Source organism: Melospiza melodia, chromosome 1 (genome assembly GCF_035770615.1).
Source record: "Melospiza melodia melodia isolate bMelMel2 chromosome 1, bMelMel2.pri, whole genome shotgun sequence".
Taxonomy (NCBI): Eukaryota; Metazoa; Chordata; class Aves; order Passeriformes; family Passerellidae; genus Melospiza; species Melospiza melodia.
This window is the reverse complement of record NC_086194.1, coordinates 44,954,088-44,973,586: the sequence shown is the minus strand read 5'-3', so window position 1 is coordinate 44,973,586 and position 19,499 is coordinate 44,954,088. Positions and strand designations below refer to the sequence as shown.

The following is a 19,499-nucleotide window of genomic DNA, read 5'->3' as shown; positions in this document are numbered from 1 at the left end:
GTTGCCTTAAAATTTGATACCTAAGTGTATCAGTAATACACTTAAAAATGAAACATCATAAAAGCAAATTGGGATAATTTAGAGAGACAGCCTGGAATTTTTCTTCAACAAGGGCTTTAGGTACTTCTGAAATGGATCTTTCCAGCATCACTAGACTTATACCTAAAATCAAAAGGGTTTAATTTCCGGCCTTGTGTGCCATCAGACCAACCAAGCTGCTGACACCATGCCTAGCACAAAGTATTTCCATGGCAGGGCTGCTGTCAGGTAAGTTAACTTCTCACACATTTGCACAGCCTTATCTAGCCTCATATCTAAATAATTTTCTCTTACTGTGCTGAATTACTGACCTCAGATCCCAGGCTCAGCCCTCCTGTGCAGACTGGCTGACTTGCTGAGCTCGGCTGTGATGGATGCCTCATCAAACCACCCTGCTGGGAAATAACAAGTTTGTTTTCTTCCAGCCCCTCCCCCACTAGTTGGGGGCTCTTCCTAAAGATATTTGTGATAAATGAAAATTTTGAAAGCTCTTCAGGTTAATAGTCCGAAGAGATTTTTCTCATCTGCTTTTGTTAACAAAGAGGGAATTCCAACCCCATATCTGCTTTGTTAAGGACATGAATTTATTAAAAAAAGGAAAAAAAGAAAGAAAACAGATCCTTCAATAGCAAGGTATTTCACAGAATCACAGAATAATGAGGTTGGAAGAGACCTCTAAGATCATCAAGTCCAACCTATGCCCTAACACCTCAACTAGACTATAGCACCAAGTGCCATGTCCAGTCTTTCTTTAAACACATCCAGAGATGGTGATTCTACCACCTCCCTGGGAAGAGCATTCCAGTACTTTATTATTCTTTTGGTGAAAAAATTAATTTCATTTCATTTAATAGTAGTACTTCAAAGGAAAAAAATAAAAACAAAGAAAAAAAGTAGAATAGATAGAATATAAAAATTCTTCTATTAATGACTTACACGATATGAAATTAATATTGTAAATGGCCTGGCATGTCAGCCATTTGGGATAAGTGGAAGTTTAAGCCCTCAAATCCCTCTCATTTTCTTTACTTCTTTTCTGCTTACTCCAATTCTGCCCAAGAGAGCAGAAGGTGGTAATTTCAGATGTTAATACAGATGAGGCTGATATAAGAAGTCTTTGGGCTAGTTAGCGTGCTAGGAAAAAAAATAAATACCTGTTTCTCACAGGGCGAGCCCCATTCGTTCATCCAGCGCGCTGCCTCTGCCGGAGGAGGCGGTGAAGCAGCCGAGAGGGAGGATTTGCTGTGCCAAGGGGCTGCCACGAGAGGGAGGTGCCATTGCACCCGGTGGGCCCGCTCACCTGTGCTGCAATGAGCATCCCCAGCCAGAGCCCGGGGCCCGCTCACCTGTGCTGCAATGAGCATCCCCAGCCAGAGCCCGGGGCCCGCTCACCTGTGCTGAATGAGCATCCCCAGCCAGAGCCCGGGGCCCGCTCACCTGTGCTGCAATGAGCATCCCCAGCCAGACTCCGGGGCTCACTCACCTGTGCTGCAATGAGCATCCCCAGCCAGAGCCCGGGGCCCGCTCACCTGTGCTGAATGAGCATCCCCAGCCACAGCCCGGGGCTCACTCACCTGTGCTGCAATGAGCATCCCCAGCCAGAGCCCGGGGCTCACTCACCTGTGCTGCAATGAGCATCCCCAGCCAGAGCCCGGGGCCCGCTCACCTGTGCTGCAATGAGCATCCCCAGCCACAGCCCGGGGCTCACTCACCTGTGCTGCAATGAGCATCCCCAGCCAGAGCCCGGGGCTCGCTCACCTGTGCTGCAATGAGCATCCCCCAGCAGAGCCCGGGGCCCGCTCACCTGTGCTGCAATGAGCATCCCCAGCCACAGCCCGGGGCTCACTCACCTGTGCTGCAATGAGCATCCCCAGCCAGAGCCCGGGGCCGCCGCTCCTGCTCCTCCCGCTGCTCTCCAGCCCATCCCCACATCCAGCCATCCGCACAAGGCGGACTCCATCCCCCCCGAAGTGTGCTCCCTTCCCTTGGGACCACATCTCACCTCTCCCTGCCTTGTGCGGAAACCATCCGTGGCCTGAAAATCATTTTGGTGGCACATCACTGTCAGAACCCAGGAAATTCCTCTGACTGCCATGGAGGACTGGATCCCCTGCCCAGGGGGCTCAGAGACCTTGGCACAGAGCCCAAGACCCCTGTGCCTTTGATTTAGCCCTTGGAAAAAACAATTACCAACCTTATATGAAGGATTACAAACCACGAAAGTTTAAGTAGAATGATAGTGAATTTATCACAGGGTGAAAAATAGGTTTTTGGGGGCTTTTAGAATAGGGGTTCAGGGGGCAAGATGGAGGAATCTGGGCATGCCCAGCCTTTCTCCTTCTTTTTCTTGGCCTCCATCTTCTGCTGTGATGGTGGCACTTTTAGATTGGTTTAGAGTAGAAGCTGACTGTCTAACATAGGTGATAGGTATTGAAAAGTAATTGTGATTATTGTACACGTGGTTTTTAGTGTAAAAAGATAACACCACCTCTGAGGTGGATGGAGTGCCTCTGACTGTCTTGCTGAGCGGACCTTCGCTGGATAGGAGAAAGAATTTTATAGATAAGATACAATAAACAACCTTGAGACCGAGAAATGAAGAGCTCTGACTCCTTCTTTGAGCACCAGGCTGGGAAAAGAGACTTTCTAACTTCTCTCAAGGTCACTCTGACCAGCTAGAGTCCCGAAATGTCACTGCTGAGCTAGCTGGGAATACACTGGGAGCATGGCACAGGCAATCCTGCTCTCACAGGGGCAGAGAGGGATTCAGTCCTTGTGGGCACATCTGCTCATCACAACTGTTCACCACACTGACACCGAGGAAAAGGAGGAAGCAGGTATATAGCATGATATAAATGTACTAAATGAATCCCTTTAGATGCCAAATCATTGCAGTCCTCTTCCTCAAACAAATTCATCCTCTTTTGTCTCACCTACCTCTCATGTTATGTGACTTCTGTCCTCCACCATGATGCTGTGATTTATTTTTTTAAACCTTATCTGGAAAACCTAATAAAAAAAGTAATCCAACATGTTTCATTAATATGTCTTTATCTTTCTAACAGTGGCACAAAAGCCTGTGGGTTTGGACTTTTTCATCCAGTATAAATCAACCAGGTACAGGGCCTTGATATAATTTAAACAGAAATACTAATTCTGACTTCCAGTCACCCTGTCACCTCTTCTTCTCTGACACAAGCAGTAACATTCACAGGGACTCTCCAACTCAGAAACAGCATTATGTGGACACCCCTCAAAATCCTGTGCATCTCTGAGCTGTGATCCAGCAGAAGCCCTAGGGCTATTTGACACAAACCCACAGCTTGTGTGACTTGGCCAATCCCCATGGAAGCCACTAAAGCTTTAAGAGTTTGTAGCAGCAGAGGGTCATTGATGCAAATGAAAGCAGAGCTTCTCTGGGAGCTTTTAGAAAGAGATTTAAGCATGCAAGATCCTCCTGTCATGACTGGATTGTCAGGCAGCTTTCTCTCTAATTTCTAAATAAAAGGAAAAGAAATTAGTTGTTTTTCAGGCAAAAAGATTCTAGAAAAAATGTGGGTTTCCCCCCCCCCTCTAGAAATCCTCTCAGACCCAGAAGAAAAGGAGGGGAAATCCAGCAGCAGCTCCTCTGTGTCTGGAGGGGCTGGACAGGAGTCAACACAAAAGGCTCAACTCCTGTGAAAGGTGTTCTGATCTTCTCACTCTGTGACCTGCATTTATGCCCTTTCAGGGAGCTCCTACAAAGCTGAGGAGACCTTGCTGAAATTTTCCTCCAGAAGAACAGGAGTAAAAGGTGGAAAAGGAGCCCAGCAAAAATGTTCCTCCAAAAAATACCTCCTACCTCAGAATCTGTACAAAAAACCATGCCATCTTCTGGTTTTGCACACATGTTCTCCAAACCACAAGTCTTCTCATATAAATCCTATATGACAAAATCATTCTCCATTTAAATCCTGCATGCGAGTGTTGACTCATTTCATGCTTTAGATTAGTCCAGAAGATTGTTGTTTTAATACTTTTCTTGTCCTTGGAAACTTCACAAGAACTTCATTTTTGGACTTCATTTACTCTGCATAAATGGAGTAATGCGTTGGCAAATATGTTGTGTTGCCTCCGTTCCCTAAAAGGAGTGTGGGGCATGGGTAGGGGGTGTCTATATCTGGTTAGAAATCAGCACAGTTTTTCCAATGTCCCTTACTTACTCGTGCAGGGCCAGGTTCAAAGGATTGCGATACATTCCATTTTTTGGAAGAACAAGAGCCCGTTCTCCTCAAAGCCTGTCCCCAAAAATGTCAGCAGTGAGGAGGGATGATACAGCAGCAACACACATTGTCTGACCAGCACCAGACAATGCTAAACACCTTCATGTTTTGTTTTGAGAACTCTGACAAGCTCACCCAGATCCAGGGTGACTCCAAGCACGTGGTGAACCTGAGACATGGAGTAGGTGAAGATGGCAGTGAGCTTGCAGATACTGGTTTGTGTTTTGCATTAATCTGGGGTCTTAATAACTGCAGTGTTTCCCACAAGGCTGCTGCAAATGAGGGACTCTAATCTTATACAGCTGGGTGATATGAGTGCATTTGGGGGAAAAAAATCTTTACTGGTTCCTACATGACAAGAATCAGTGGAAGACTGTGGAAGACTGAGGGGCTCTTTCCTATGATTGATCTGACATTCCAAGATATCTCTCTGAGCTGGGCCACCTCCAGGACCTGCCAGTGCACATCCTCCTCCTGTTTTGGTTTAGTTCTTCCTAAACTGAAGAACCTGGCTCCTGAATCCCACTGTTCTGTGGCAATTCTTCAGCTAAGAGAGGCTAATGGCTAGCAGATCTTGTTGTGTTCCTTCACAGCACACTCCTGGCTGTGCCTTGAGGTTATGAAATAACAGGAAAGTAATAAAAAAGCAATAGTCATGTCTCTGAGGACCTTGTGCTCCCCACTCTGGGTTGGGATTACACAGATAAAGCTCATTTTCATGGGCCAAGATAACAAGGCACTGACTTGAGCATCCCCAACACCACAAGATTAATGTTGCACAACTTCTTCCAGTGGGACTTTGTCATCTTTACAAGTAACCAATGCCCACCCTGAACAGAGAGCACAGGACATGTATTTGGCATCATTTTACTGCCTTCAGCCATGGTCCAGACCTACCATTCTCTATGGGAGCCAGAGGGTTAGTTTCAAAGTCTGCAAAGAGCTGAGAAATTTCTTTCCCAGATTATTTTAAGATAATGAGACTCTCTTTCCACAAGTTTGCAATCAATGCTGCAGGTGGGTCCTTCCTTTCTGAACATTTCCATGCTGCTCTGTCAGAGTGCACTCCAGATCCTGGTACCAAAATACAGAATAAAACTGCAGCATTGCAGAGATTACGTGAGGGCAAGGATGAGCTCTGCATAGACAGATGCTCAGGTTAGCATGTAGCCCCTGGTGGATTTTCATGGCTTTGTTTTTGCAAAGTTGAACTCAAGACATGGTCAAAAGTCAGGTTGGAGCTGAATCCAGTTTTATGAAGCACGCCTGAGAGACCCTGGAAAACATGGGTTGGGTTGGGTTTTTAAAAATAAAATAATTTGGTTTTCTTTAACAGTTCAACAGAAGCAAGAAAGTGTTTGGAATTGGTCTCTCGCTTTTAAATGTCTCTCTCAGATACGTTGTTAAAGTTGGCTGCAGCAATTCACAAGTTTTAGGTCCTCATCAAAATACGCACACACAGGTCAGGTATTATTATTACTGTTATTATTATTATTATTATTGCTCAAAAACCCTTTCAATTAAAGATTACTTATAGATGAGATGAATATTGAATAAATGTAATCCATGGATTAATTAGCTAAAGCCCTATGTTAATCAGAAAGCAAGAAAGGGAGAAACACTAGCTCATTAAGCATTTACAAGTATGTTGTATGTGCTTCCAGGATTCAGTTACCCTCTCTCCATAACACAACTGTTTTTTATTTAACACTTGGATGTGTGTGAGACACCCAATGTCCTCCTAGGCTAAAACTCAAAACTGCCAAATTATATAGTGTTAGTCATCACCAGTGTGAGAAGAAAAAGACTAAATAACACAGTAAATAATATTTGTGCCACAACTCCATAAATTGCATACACATGATATTTACATAAGTAATAGCTGAATTTGTGGCTGTGCATTCCTTATTCACACCTTGTGTAGAATAACTCAGGAGGTAAAGACTCATCCATTAATCTCCTCCCCCCAGTCTATAATCCTAAGAAATCCTAAGCCCTGCAAGACACTTGATCCTCTTAGGAAAATCAGGCTCCTGTGCTGAGGATGGTGCTGTGCTTGGTGCTGAAGCACTGCTGATGAGCTCCCCATTCATTGTATGGCTATGCAAGTCCTGTGGGCCCTGCATGGGTCTGTCCCCTGTCTGATGGACACACACAGACATGGAAAGTCCTCGTGTGCCACCTCCCTCACAGCCCATGAGGTGTTTTGCTGCCCTCCCAGGCCTGCCATGCTGGGGTCTCATTGTAAAATTTTTGTGTACATTTTTCCTTTAATGGAGCATCTTTTGCCATCAAAGATGGGTGTCAAACGGATGTGAGGTGCACTTTTCTTACTTCACACACAGCATTTTGTAGAATATCCCACCATAAGGATTTTCTCCATGAATAATTCCATGTCGCAATATCTTTTTTTGTTTAAACTTTCTTTTTGTTTTTTCACCAATGCTACTGTGTCCACAAACTACAAGCAGACTATCACACAGGCAAACCCAGCCCAGAGGCACAACAAGATCTCCACCAGCCTAAATCTGGGGGGAAATTACAGATCTCTCTGCACTTACCAAAAAACAAGGCGAACAAGGCTGGCAAGACAACCTAAGCATTTTGCACTTTTTCTTGGTCTCATCTTAGATGACAACACTTTGCTGCACTGAATCCCACTCCTCTCCTCCCCAGGCTGTGCCGCCCAGCCTTCTTCTGCGTTACAGCCTCTAGCATTGCCTGGCCTACTCCAAAAGTGATGGTTGTTCTGCAAGCCTGCCACATGTTCCCCCAAGGACACGTACCACAAGGAATCAAGATTCCAAGGTTTCTCATCATGCTTGTGTGGCTGCACATCAGCCTCAGGGGGACCATCACTTCCAGAGGAGTCAGAGAGCGTCAGATGGAGGAGGTTATTTATTTCTCTGGAGGCTCTCAGGCAAAGGGAGCAGCCTGTCATATGCAAAGGGTCTGTTGCACCACAGGCTGAGTTGGAAAGGTAATGTAGGGATTTCTCCTCAGGGGTAAGTTCTTGGGCAGACACTTTAATAACACTCTTCATTAGGAAATAATTGCCAGGCACTATGCAACTCCCTCCTCTCCATGGGAGGGAGTCCAACAGAGTCAGAAGTGAGAAAGATAAAGGTCCCTACCTACGCAAGAGTGAAATGCTGCCACCCGGCCTGTAACAGCACAGTTTTATCATGGCCAGTCCTATGACCTCTGGCAGTGCAGGTACAGGGCAGCAAAGCAACAGCCAAGCAGAGCTTATTGCAAATATGCTCCTCCATACTGACCTGTTACTTCGTGACAACAATGTGAAACAGCCCCCGTTCCTGCTCTGTCCCATATGCTGGCACCCCTCAGCTGTCACCCCCTCTGTGAGGGCACTCTTGTCCCCCCATGTGGCCAGAGGTGCCCAGGGCCTCTGTGACTGCTGGAGAAACACCACACCTTGCCCCCACTGCTGTGAGCAGACAGTAAAATCAAAGAGCAGGTGTTTCATCTCAGGACAGCAGACAGGGCTATTACCTGGCCACATATTTTGGTAGTAAATGAACTTACAGTCTCCATCACTTTTCAAAATCACATACTTGATACCTATGGGCATGCTGAGTGGCACAGGCCACTTTGGAGCCTGCAGCTGTCCCAGCTCCAGTGCAGACCATGGGTGAATCACTGACTCTGTGGTGGAGTGGAAACCAGGACGCTCAACTCTGCCAATGAGATGCCCACATGAACAGGCCTTGAGCATGCAAAAAGCATCTGAGCATGCCTTGGTGGGAAAGAAGGGGTAGGGTCCATAAAAGGACAAGGGATAATAGTTTTAAACTAAAAGAGGGTCAATTTAGGTTAGTTACAAAGAAATTTTTGACAATGAGGGTGGTAAAACAGTGTCACAGGTTGCCAAGAGAGGTGGTGGATATCTTATCCCTGGAAACATTCAAGGTCAGTTTGGATGTGGCTATGAGCAACCTGGTCTACATGAAGATGTCCCTGCTCACTGCAGAGGAGTTGGAATAGATGGCCTTTAAAGGTCAGTTCTTGCCCAAACCATTCTGTGATTCCATGAAGCAGAAGCAGCGCTGTCACTGAGTACAGTACCGGGGGTGGAGGGTGTATGATGAGCATCCACAGCCCTTTTGCATCCTGCCACACGATTCTTCAGAAACTCGGTCTTCATTTAACTAGAAGGCCCCTACATCCTCTGTTTGGGGTAGAGATGCTTGGCACTGAGGCAACTGAAGCATCTTGCAGAAGATCTGTTCCAGCAGCCTCCAGCAGTTGGGAATTTCTCCTTTTTTTCCTGGAGCAGTATTAATTCAATGACCTAGCAATCACATTGGAAACAAACCACATCAACATATAGAGTTACAGGTGAAACTCATTCACTGGGAAGACCTTCAAAAGGCACTGTCACTGTCTTCAGACCCAGTTAAACCCACTGGTGTGGGGAACACACAGTGAAAATGCCCTGTGCAATGAACTTGTAAGGTTAGAGCTGTTAATAATGTATGGGCCTATACCATACATTATGTATTAAGCTCAGGAGAGCTGAGCTAAAGTCAAACATAGATCAGACAATCCATGGGATTGGATTTAAAGTACTTGAAAGGTGCCCCTGGACCCAAATGCAATGAGAAAAAGCAGCAATTGAAAGGTTCAGACTGGCATCCCCTCAGTCACTACCCCTGATGCAAAGAAGGAGTCTTCAGCACATGCCAGTGGTGGCAACAGCCTCAAGCTGATCTCTGAAACAGTCCTTTCTTTTGGGAGGGAAAGGAAGGAATTAACGCTCTCACTGATAATCCTTGGAAAAAAAACCATTGTGCCAGGTCCCCGAGAGACACCTGTGCAAGCCAGGGGTCTGCAGTGTGTTTCATAGATGGTGTGAGGGTAAGCTCTCCTTTTGGGAGACCAAGAGAAACCCCACACTGGGAATGCACCCTTGGGCACTCTCTGCAGAAGCCACAGCTCAGGCAGACGGGGCAGGTTTTACTCCAGGTGTCACTCAGACAAAACTATTCCTGGCCCACTGAAAAAGTGCAAGCTGCAGAATGCAATACAATACTTTGTGGTTCTAAAGGACCTTCCAAATGAGGGTCTCACATTAATTAATTAAGCCTCAGAGCACCTAGAAGGAAAATCTATCCTATTTTACCAGCAAGTGGAATGAGTATGCAAAGGTCACACAGAATAGAGGAGCAAAGGAAAGAGAGATCCTGGTATCCTGACTCCTGACTCTTTGCTGCATCTATTAGCTCATGAGTCCCCCCCAAGGGACACGCATGGAGGACAAAAGGTGACCCACAGTTGTGTCCCAATGGGCACTGGCTGAGAGATTTAATAAGACGCAGGAGAATGACTAACGGGGTTACACAGATTGTCGCAGGTCAGTAAAGAATATGGCATTAAGAAAATTGATCCTTTGAAAGCCTCCAGCCACATGCTTATGTCAGAACCAGACGTGACTTGTGTCTGTGTTTCATACGACACCACCAAGTGCCCACCAAAGGGCTTTCCTTCATGTATAAATAATGAAATGCAATGCAATGCCAACAGGTGCTTTTTTCACAGGGAGAAGGGAGAAGAAGGGAAAGTGTTTGGGTAGGCTGAGGCAGAGCCCCGGTTCTCCCTGCCTCTCCCACCCCTCCCTGTCCTCCTCATGGCTCATGAGCAAGAGGTCACTGACGGCTGGACGTGCCCATCTGCCTGCAATGCCAAGGAGACAAGCACGTGGGCACTGGAAGAGGGAGTGAGCTGTGTATGACTGGGGTGTGTGCGCAGCGCAGCAGACACCGTGTCTGGGCAATAGACGGGAGCCTGCCATGGGGAAGAAAAAGAAAAGCACTCTGCAGGTCATCCTGGAAGATGGTTGGTATCACTGTGAGATCATTTCAGTTTGCATGCTGCCAAATACTTGACTAAACCTCTTGGGGCTTCCTGAGCACACCATTTTGCATCTCTCGAAGACCATACAATTTCAGGTTGCTCAGGCAGGGGACTTTCATCAGTCTGCCAGACTAAAGTAAATATTAAGAGCATCTCTGTAGGGAAGGAATATAATGTATAATCAGTGAGAGATATTCTGCCAAGCTCAGCTGGAACTTAAGGGTCAGCTGTGTCAAGCATCACACGTGTAAATTCCAGCAACAAATGCAATTACTCCTCGTTCTTTGTTTTGCAGCCGGAATAGAGTTTGATGGAGAAGTGGAAACTGACACAGACAGTGAAGGTAATGTAGAGATTAACAAATGTGGTCCTGTTTGAAATACAAGAGGTGATACCTTTTCTTTTTCTCTCTGACTTATGACTTACTCTACGACACAAACTCTTTCATGAGTTTCTTGCAAGCAAGCAGATTTTTCCCTTGAGGTTTGACTTATAACAGTGATATGTAAATCACCATTCTTAAGCAGTCAGTCCTGTTTTATCCATGTTCCCAGAGTCGGAGGCTGTCAGAGCCCACATCCCCTGGGAGTCAGCCCCTAGTAAATCAGGCACTGCAGTAAAGCACCACCCTGTGCAGGGCTGGGGCTGCTTTGCACTACACTGAGGTCCCGCTTGCCCTCCCTGTAATGCTTGCTGAGACCATAACACACTGGGATCTTCATCAGTCATGGCTGCAAGAAGATAATGATGAAAATGGATTGAAGGGAGACTTGTGGCTTTGAGAGAAATCAGGAAAAGCCCGTGACAGGACTAAAAACACCTTTAACTCTGCAGGTACAGTATATCTCAAGTGAGAGAGCAAAGAGGTAAGACCGTAACAGCAGTGAATAGGTGATACAAATGTAGCTGTTTCTGCAAAAACAGTTCACAACTGTGTCTGTATTACTCACAGAATATGAGAAAGTAGTTTACTTTCTCATACTACAGCAAACTATTGGAAGTTATTTTATTAAAAAAATTATAGCTGTCTTTTCCATAAAGGCAAAAGAGGCAGTAAGATAAAGGTTACAAATTAATGCTTTATAATTAGCCTAATACTTGAGAGGTTGCAAATAAAAAACCCCCTATATCATCAGCTGTCCAAAATGGACATTTTCCCAAAAAGAGGTGGTCCTTTGATCTATATGATTGATCAAAATTCAGTTTAGATGGACCATTACATAGTAACTGAAACCTGCATAATGCCTCCTAAGAAATTAATTGGAAGCTCCTTCTCATTACCAGTGTCAAATGTGACAACCACTGCCTACTAATTTTTTACCACTAAAAACCAGAAATTATTTGCTTGTCATTAATTTCTAGCTTTTCACCAAACCAAAAATGCAAATACTCAAAATTTTTTTTGCTTCAATTTTTCTCACCTTTTAGGGTCCTCATTTTACACTCTGGATCCCATTCCATCCCAATTTCCTTCTTCTATTACAATATCTCCAACTCTTTACTTTCATCAGACAGAAATTTTGGGAAATAAGAAGCCAGAATACTCTGGAAAACTTACTATTAATTTTAATAGGCTTGGTAGTGAAAGAGATGGAGACACTTGGGGACTTTTGAAAAATTTTTCCCCCTTGCCATAAAATTCTGCAACTAAATCATGCTCTACTTCAATACTTTAAGCTGGAAGCATTTCTGACTTCTGGAAAGAGGAGGTTTTTAGCTTGCAATGCCAGTAAGAATGAAATGTGCCTCAGAGACTGTCTGGTCTTTTTCTTCTCTGAATAGAGACCATCCAATATAAAAGAAAACTGAGAGAGAGAAAGAAAACCAGATAGTGCCTGTGCTGTGCCTTTTCTCTCTATAAATAGAAGAACTCCATTCCCAGCCTTGAAAAGTAAACATCTTTCAAGGACATCGCATCAACAAGCAAACTACACATTGTGTAACAGACTGCAATTTCTGTTTCCTTTGTTCTGGTGTGTTTACAGGTCAGGGAGATATCTGTCTGTGCTGCCTGATGGATCAGCTTTTGCATTTGTAACTAATTTCCAATCTTCTTATGGTCACATATAAGTCACTGATGTGCTAAATCATGGTGTCCTAAATGGGAGTTGCACAAGCAGAATTCCACATGGTTCTTGGACAGGGCATAAAACAAAGCCCATTGAGATCAACAGGCACCTGCTCTTTGAATTTACCAGGGTTTGCATCAGGTGTCCTGCCTGCTCATGCTCTTCTGATGAATCTTTATTCTGCCAGCATGGATTTCCCAATGTAACTGTTTTTTATCACTTGCAGAAGATGAAGCAAAGGACAAGAAAACTAACAAACGACGCCTTAGGGAAACTGGCAGAGCAAGCACACTTCAAAGCAAAAAGCAAGAGAAAGACAAAGAAGAAAAAGAAGAAAAAGAAGAAGATGAGAGCAAAGAGGAAGACAATGGCAGCCAACAAAACAGAGTTTCTAGGAGAAAAAATTACCAAAGGAAAAACAGAAATGCAAAAAAGGCAAGAGAGGAAGGAAGCCAGAAGAAAGACAGGGGCAAAACGGCTCCTAACAAAGATCAAAAGGAATCAGAAAACAAAGAAAAGAGAACAACCAAGAGAGGGAAGGAGGGGGAGAATAAACAGAAGAAGGGCAGGAAAAACAGGTAATTAAACAATCCCTGACTACGGTGCCTTGTTCAGACTGGCAGCGATATTGACATGCCAGCGGCATATGGATCAGAATGGCAAAACCAATAGACTGCAAAAAAGTTCCAGCTCTCCTTAAAGAGACACAGTGGAAAACAGTGTAAAATGCTACAAAAACAAACTGTTTGCAAGTTATTATAATTTCTCAGCCAGGATCAGGTCTATGCATGTAGTGGAGTCTTAGTACCTACAGCCAGGGGTAGAAAAGCACCCCTAAAGAAGGTACCTTGAGAAATTTGGGCATGGAGACCTCTTTTTGGTTGGTCTATGGAAATGTTCCAGATAAAATGTATCCCTTGTGTTTTCAATTCTCTTCCTCTTCCAAATCTTGCTTGTCCCAACCTTTGTCTTCTATCCATATCTCTCCCATTTTGTTATGAAGGCATGAAAACCATTTTTCCGGAGCCAGCTGTAGCCCTGGAAGCTGTAGGCAATGTTCTTTAGCTGATATGTGTCCCAAAACACAATATTGAGTAAATTGTAGTGGGACACAACTGGCTGCTCACTATCCTGGCTGGAAACAGCCCTGCTCTGAGTGTGATGGGCACTGGCATCACACTGAGCCAGGGGATGTTGAGGCACTGTGCCCACATCAGAGTGGAATCCCCAGGGCCAGCAGCAGCAGTCTGCCTACCCCAATCAAGGCCTTCCCTCTAACCCCTGTGAGGTTTTCTGTGTCCTTTATTTTGTGTGTCTTCCAGTACTTCTTCAGCTTCCTCCAACTCCTCTGATGAGGAGTCACTGTCAGAGGAAGAGCTTGCGATGCTGAAGGAGCAGGTGGAGCAAAAGAAAAAACTGATTTCCACCATGAGGAACAAGCCCTGGAGGATGGTGAAGAAGCTCTCGGTGCTCAGGTACCCATCAAAATGGGAACCCCCCTTCCTGGGCTCTCTGCTGACTGTTACGAGGTGCACTGTGTCTTTCCTTGAAATTACATATTTGCTGCTGCTGTAACACCGTAGTATCAGAAAAAGTGACTGGCAGAACCTGGCCAGCCTGTCTGGCTAAAAATGACCAGAGTTAAAATATGCAATCTGATTTTCAGCCTCAGTAACCAAAGAACAGACAAAGTGCAAATCTGTTCAACTGATACCCACGGTCAGGACATTCTAGCCTCGTATGTAAAACCAAATGACTCACTACAGTCAGGCTGCTTGTTAAAGCAAACTCCGTACCCTGGCTTGCTTATTCATGTTATTTGTCAGACAGAAATCAGAGCAGCCCAGTGCCCTGTTAGTGCACAGTCCTGAGATGGGGCTGCTTGGAAAAAATGCTGTATTATTTTCAGAGGTTTATGGAGCAAAGAGAAATCTGCCACACAGACCCTGATGAAGGTGGGAACAACTCAGGCAGCAGCAGAAACCCCTCAGTGCTGGGCAAGGGGAACAGTGGGGCAGAGCAGACCAGAGAAATGAAAACCCATGGGTTGATAGGGCATGGCTCATAACAAACCATTCCCCTGTCAAGGCAATGATTCAGCTCCCAGCTCTACTGCTTAAGGAACTTCTGAAACCCCTTTCCACAAGGAGAGATTTCAAAAGAGCATTGCAAAGCACACATACATTTTCTTTGTAACTAAAAACCAAGCTATGCTAAACCATGACACGGCCCCAGAGGGAGTGGTGATGCCCCAGCTCTGTGTTTGCTGAGAGGTTGCTCAGAGCTGCAGGGACTGTTCTATCAAAGCTGACAGTCACCATGTGTCTTTGCTTCTCTCCTTTATGCTCTGAAGGCCAAGACCTGTTCCATCTTCCAATAAAATCAGGAATCATGAACACTGCCAATTACTTCTGAAAATCTGGGCAAAGATCTATAACAGGGAAGCTGTGTTAAAGTAGCTTTTCCACCTCACAGCTGTGCTATGAGCCTGAGCTCATAACAAATAAATTCTTATGGCCCTAAAATTACAAATTTCTGTAAGAAAAAAAAAAAAAAAAGGAGCAAAGCAGAGTTATTTCTGATGCATTTTTTCCCCTGTGGTGTAGGATACTGACTAAAATTCTGCTTAGGATCATGTTTGACAATGTCCTTCCATACTTTCATCTTATTTCTGAGCTACAGCAATCATCACTACCTACTAATGAACCTCAACAAAACTGTTGCACTGCTTGTGCAGGGGTCTCCAGAAAGGCTCTCAGCACACTGTACAATCATTAGATATTTTTGGTTGCATGGACTCAACCCTGAGAGAAGAAATTATGAGCCACATTGCAGAGATGAGGGGTGTAAAACACAAAGAGAACAAAACAATGTGTTCAAGATTTAGAAATCTCACTTCAGATTTGCAAATGAAGTCACAGGTGATTTTCCCAAGGTTACAGGCTGACCTAGACAACTATTTATACCAAGTGGAAGTCCATCTTCCCACAGGCTTAGGATGGCATAAAACCTCCCAGCTCCTGAAATTTAATCTCTTTTCATTGGCAATGCCAATATACAATATAATTTTATTCACAAGCTCAGCATACTCAGCATAACAGCATCTACCTAGACTATTTTACTCTGTATTTCCCTTAGATATCCTAGTGTAAAACTAGTTTCATTTTGCAGCTTGATTTTACTCCTGACTAGCATATACTCATTCCTCTGGCACTGAGATTATCCCCTTGGGCTGTTTGCACATCTCTCATATTTATCCTGGGAGGTGTTCATAAAAGGAAGCTCTGCATCCTCTTGGAGTTTATTTCAATAGGCAATGTTATTTTCTCCTTGACCAATGCATCAGGAGAGAAAAATTATAACAGGCACACAGGCTGAGAGAGCTCTGCAGTGAGAGAAATGGGCAGGCTTTTAGTTTGCACCCAGGGAGAAGTGTGGAGCAAGATTTGGGGCACTAACAATACTTAAAGCTAATATAAAACATTTCTATATGAATGTGAGTGTTTTGGGGACCTGACAGTCCTGTGTGGGTGTCTGAGCTCTACATGGCACAGCAACTGATCAGCAGAGAGCAGGTGGGGAGAGAGAACAAGTCCGCACCTTGCTATGAGCACGGTTGCTTTTCCCACTGGTGCAGGCAGGGGAGAAAAGCTAAAGACCCCTCTGCTGTTTTAATACCCTGTTTGTTTTTATTCCAATTAGGGAGGCACAAGATTTTGTAGAGAAGTTTGAAGGAGCACTGGGAAAAGGAAAGGGCAAAAAGTTGTATGCATATAAGATGATGATGGCGAAGGTAAGTGCTACGGTGATGTCAGAGAAAGGCTTGGGTACTCAGTTGTGTATTCAGCACATTTCTGGGTTTATTGACCTCTGTTTGGTGAAAGAGGCACAAGGAAGTCAGAATAAAACTTCCTGCCCACATTCAAAAAAATACTTCTTCAAATCTACAACTAATGCAGAAAGAACAGGGGGAAATTCACACCTACCTGAACCTGATTGTGACCTTTCCTGAAGCAAGGGAGGGTTTACAGGAGCAGGGAAAACCATGGCTTTCTGGTTGCAATCTCCAAAACCTGGATATGTAAGAGAAGATACCCCTAAAGGGAAAAGAGGCCCTGCCAAACTCTTGCCCTGCCCCTCATCCCGTAAAATTTCATCTTCTCCAGCGATGAGGAGATAACAGGGAGAATGATGGCTGTGCTTTGAAGTTGGTAGCCAAGTTGCATGTTGTCATGGAGATTATATTGAGAAGTGCAAAACAGAGCCAGACCTGAGATTATGAAATCAATGGGAGTTTAGCTGCTGGCCTTGTGAGGAAAGATTCAAGATCAGTGTTTTATCAAACTAAATGTTGGTTTAAGTAGTGTTTGTTCTGAACCAATTCTTTCAATCCAGAGGTCTGAATTTCCCACCCCTATATAATCTGATCAAGCCATAGCACAATTGCAGCTTTCCAAAAGCCTGAAAAGGTTAAAAATCTTAAAACTCAAATCATAAATGTGAACACTTGGGAGTGGGAGGGGGGGATTTTTGGTTGAAGGGAGTTTCTGAAATAGTCCAAAAGATAAGACCCAGACCAGAGCTCCTGCTTTGAACTTTACACCCACAGCTAATCATGCTACCAAACTCTGATATTAGAGAGCCCTGCTTAAGAGCAGGCCCCCTCTTCACACCTCTCTGCTCACTGCAACGTTGTCTTGTTTCAGAAATGGGTGAAATTTAAGAGAGACTTTGAAAATTTTAAAACTCAGTGCATACCCTGGGAGATGAAGATAAAGGAAGTGGAGAGTAAGTTGAAGCTGCTGTGTGGTGGCAGTGGGACATTTTCTAAGATTGCCTTGTCTTCCTGCAAACAGTGTTCAAGCTTCCTGGTCCACAGTCTCCACTCGCCCTGGGCATCAGTGCCAGACAAGGAGCACGCACCTCTGGCAGCTCCAGGTGCTGCTCTCTCCAGCAGCTGTGGGGACTCCTGGGAGGCTCATGGGGAATCTCTCATGGGGGACCTGAGGGTAAAGGGCTGCTGAGGACACTTTAATCCTCCTAAACTCCTAACCATGAAATGTCTTCTGCTTTAAGGTCACTTTGGCTCCTCTGTTGCTTCCTACTTCATATTTCTGCGCTGGATGTATGGAGTAAATCTTGTCCTTTTTGGGTTAATATTTGGACTGGTTATCATTCCAGAGGTAAGTGCTTAATTCTCCTTTCAGGAAAATCTTGCCCTTTGCTTGACACAAACATGGCATTGACAGGACAAATGCCTTATAACAGGCATCACTTTAGATAAATGAAATGCCTGAGGACAATTATTTACAAAGAGTTACTGACACAGGAGCAGAAGTTGGATTGATGTCAGGAGACATCAAATGCTATCAGAGATGCTGCACATCCAGCAGCTGAAACAGGGGCTCAACAATCAATCTAATTCAAGGCTAGTTTTACATTTTGAATAAAGTGAAGAACATGACATTCCAATCCTAGGCACAAGATCTGGTCTGCACGAGCCACAGGAAATGGAATGTGCTCTGAAAATAATTAAGTGCCCTCAGTTTTGGGCATGGCCATGGGGCAGCAGCCATGGCACAGCCCCTCAAGGAACAGACGACTTCCCAGCACTCTGCCAACTAACGCTTGCTTGGGAAATAACCCTTTTCTGTACTTCCAATTCCTATGATTCACAAGCAATTGTTTTATTTTTAGTTTTTCTATTTCTCACTCTTCTTGGAGAATGAAAAAGATCTCATAGCCAACTTTATATGATCGTTTATTGAAGAATTTTTTAATGTAGCCATTACAGCTCTGGCTAAATTACTCAGTGCAGTATTTAAAGGCTGTGCAATCCACAGACACTGGCATCTGTTCTGTTCAATGCAGAATTTTATGGAGCAAATATGCACTGCAGAATGTCTCCCATAGGACCATGCTTTTGTTCCCCTTAATGTGCTCACTCACACTATGGAAAGGGAAAGCTCAGTTTCCCCCCAGGATGAGGAGACATAACCATTAGCACGGAACAATACAAATGTGTTTGGTTAGGAACTCTGCATATGGCAGGAGCTCTCCTCTCTGAAGTGTGCACACTGTTACTCACTGCCTACTGAGCTGTTACGATACGGGAGAGTAGCTGGGCAATAAACATTTAATCATAAATTATTTTGAGTGCAATTAGATAGCCCTAAAAAATAAGTGATAGATGATATGCCTTTCTAGGCTATGAATGCTAATGAGATATTTTGGTATTGGCACCAGTCAGCTTGTAAATAATTTTTTGTAATAATTTTCCATAGCCCTTAGCATTCTCTGTCTGGACTTCTACTGCTGCTCCAGCTGCAAGACCTGCTTTGCATGGTGCCATCAGGACAGCCTGGGCCATGAAAACTATTGTTTGCATCTTTTTGTCATACTTTTTCCCCCCCCAAACCTAATTGCCCTTTACCTCACCTTGAGAACATCTTTCAATTCAGGACTGAAAAATACAAATTATATTGCAAGCTTGACCCAGTGCTCTTGACTTCTCTCAGAGGAGTAGCTCTGCATAAATAGATGGAGCTAATCCCTTTACTGCATTAGACCCATGAAGTTCAAGCAAAGAACTCCTTGCCAAACTAAGGACATTTCAACTGCAGATGTTCCTTGAGGGTACAGTTTCTCCAAAAAATATTTCCTGTGCAATGGATATGTCCAGGGAAAGGGAAGTCCTCTGGTTATTTGTGTGAAATTAATACTAAGTATAAACAATAAATGTAATACTGTACATTATTAAATATACATAGTACTAAATAGTAATAGATATAATTGATACTAAATAATTATAAATTAAATTAATGCCAAGCAGTTTTTTAAAAACTGCTGCTCTAGCATTAAGAAATAAAATGTATATCAAAATCAACAGGAAAGGAAAACCAACCAAAACCAAAACAAGACAGACTCATTAAGAAAAAAAAAACTGTTAAAAACTCTATGGTGTTTTATAGTATACATGCATCATGGTTATGAATGTTCTCCAGGTCCTGATGGGAATGCCTTATGGGAGTTTGCCAAGGAAAACTGTACCCCGGGCTGAACAAGCAACAGCTATGGATTTTTCAGTACTTTGGGATTTTGAGGTAAGCATTTAAGTGTTAATCACAAAAGATCATTTGAATTCCTCCTAAACCCCTCTGAAGTTAGCGAATGCTACAAGGACGATTTTGTTCCAAGGCTAAACGAGTGGAGCACCTATTTCTTGCAGAAGAAGTCTGGAATGCCTTTAGTTGCA

General features: G+C 44.1%; 1 protein-coding gene across 1 annotated transcript in view; it reads left to right on the top strand.

Moving 5' to 3' along the window:
- The first annotated feature begins 10,111 nt into the window (after positions 1-10,111).
- TMC2 (transmembrane channel like 2) overlaps positions 10,112-19,499 on the top strand; it is a 31,007-nt gene continuing 21,619 nt past the window's right edge. Inside the window, exons 1-8 of the mRNA XM_063176949.1 lie at positions 10,112-10,157; positions 10,471-10,518; positions 12,471-12,822; positions 13,567-13,719; positions 15,947-16,037; positions 16,951-17,032; positions 17,321-17,427; positions 19,249-19,347. Of these exons, the coding sequence (XP_063033019.1) occupies positions 10,112-10,157; positions 10,471-10,518; positions 12,471-12,822; positions 13,567-13,719; positions 15,947-16,037; positions 16,951-17,032; positions 17,321-17,427; positions 19,249-19,347 (978 nt within the window). The remainder of the gene's footprint in view (positions 10,158-10,470; positions 10,519-12,470; positions 12,823-13,566; positions 13,720-15,946; positions 16,038-16,950; positions 17,033-17,320; positions 17,428-19,248; positions 19,348-19,499) is intronic.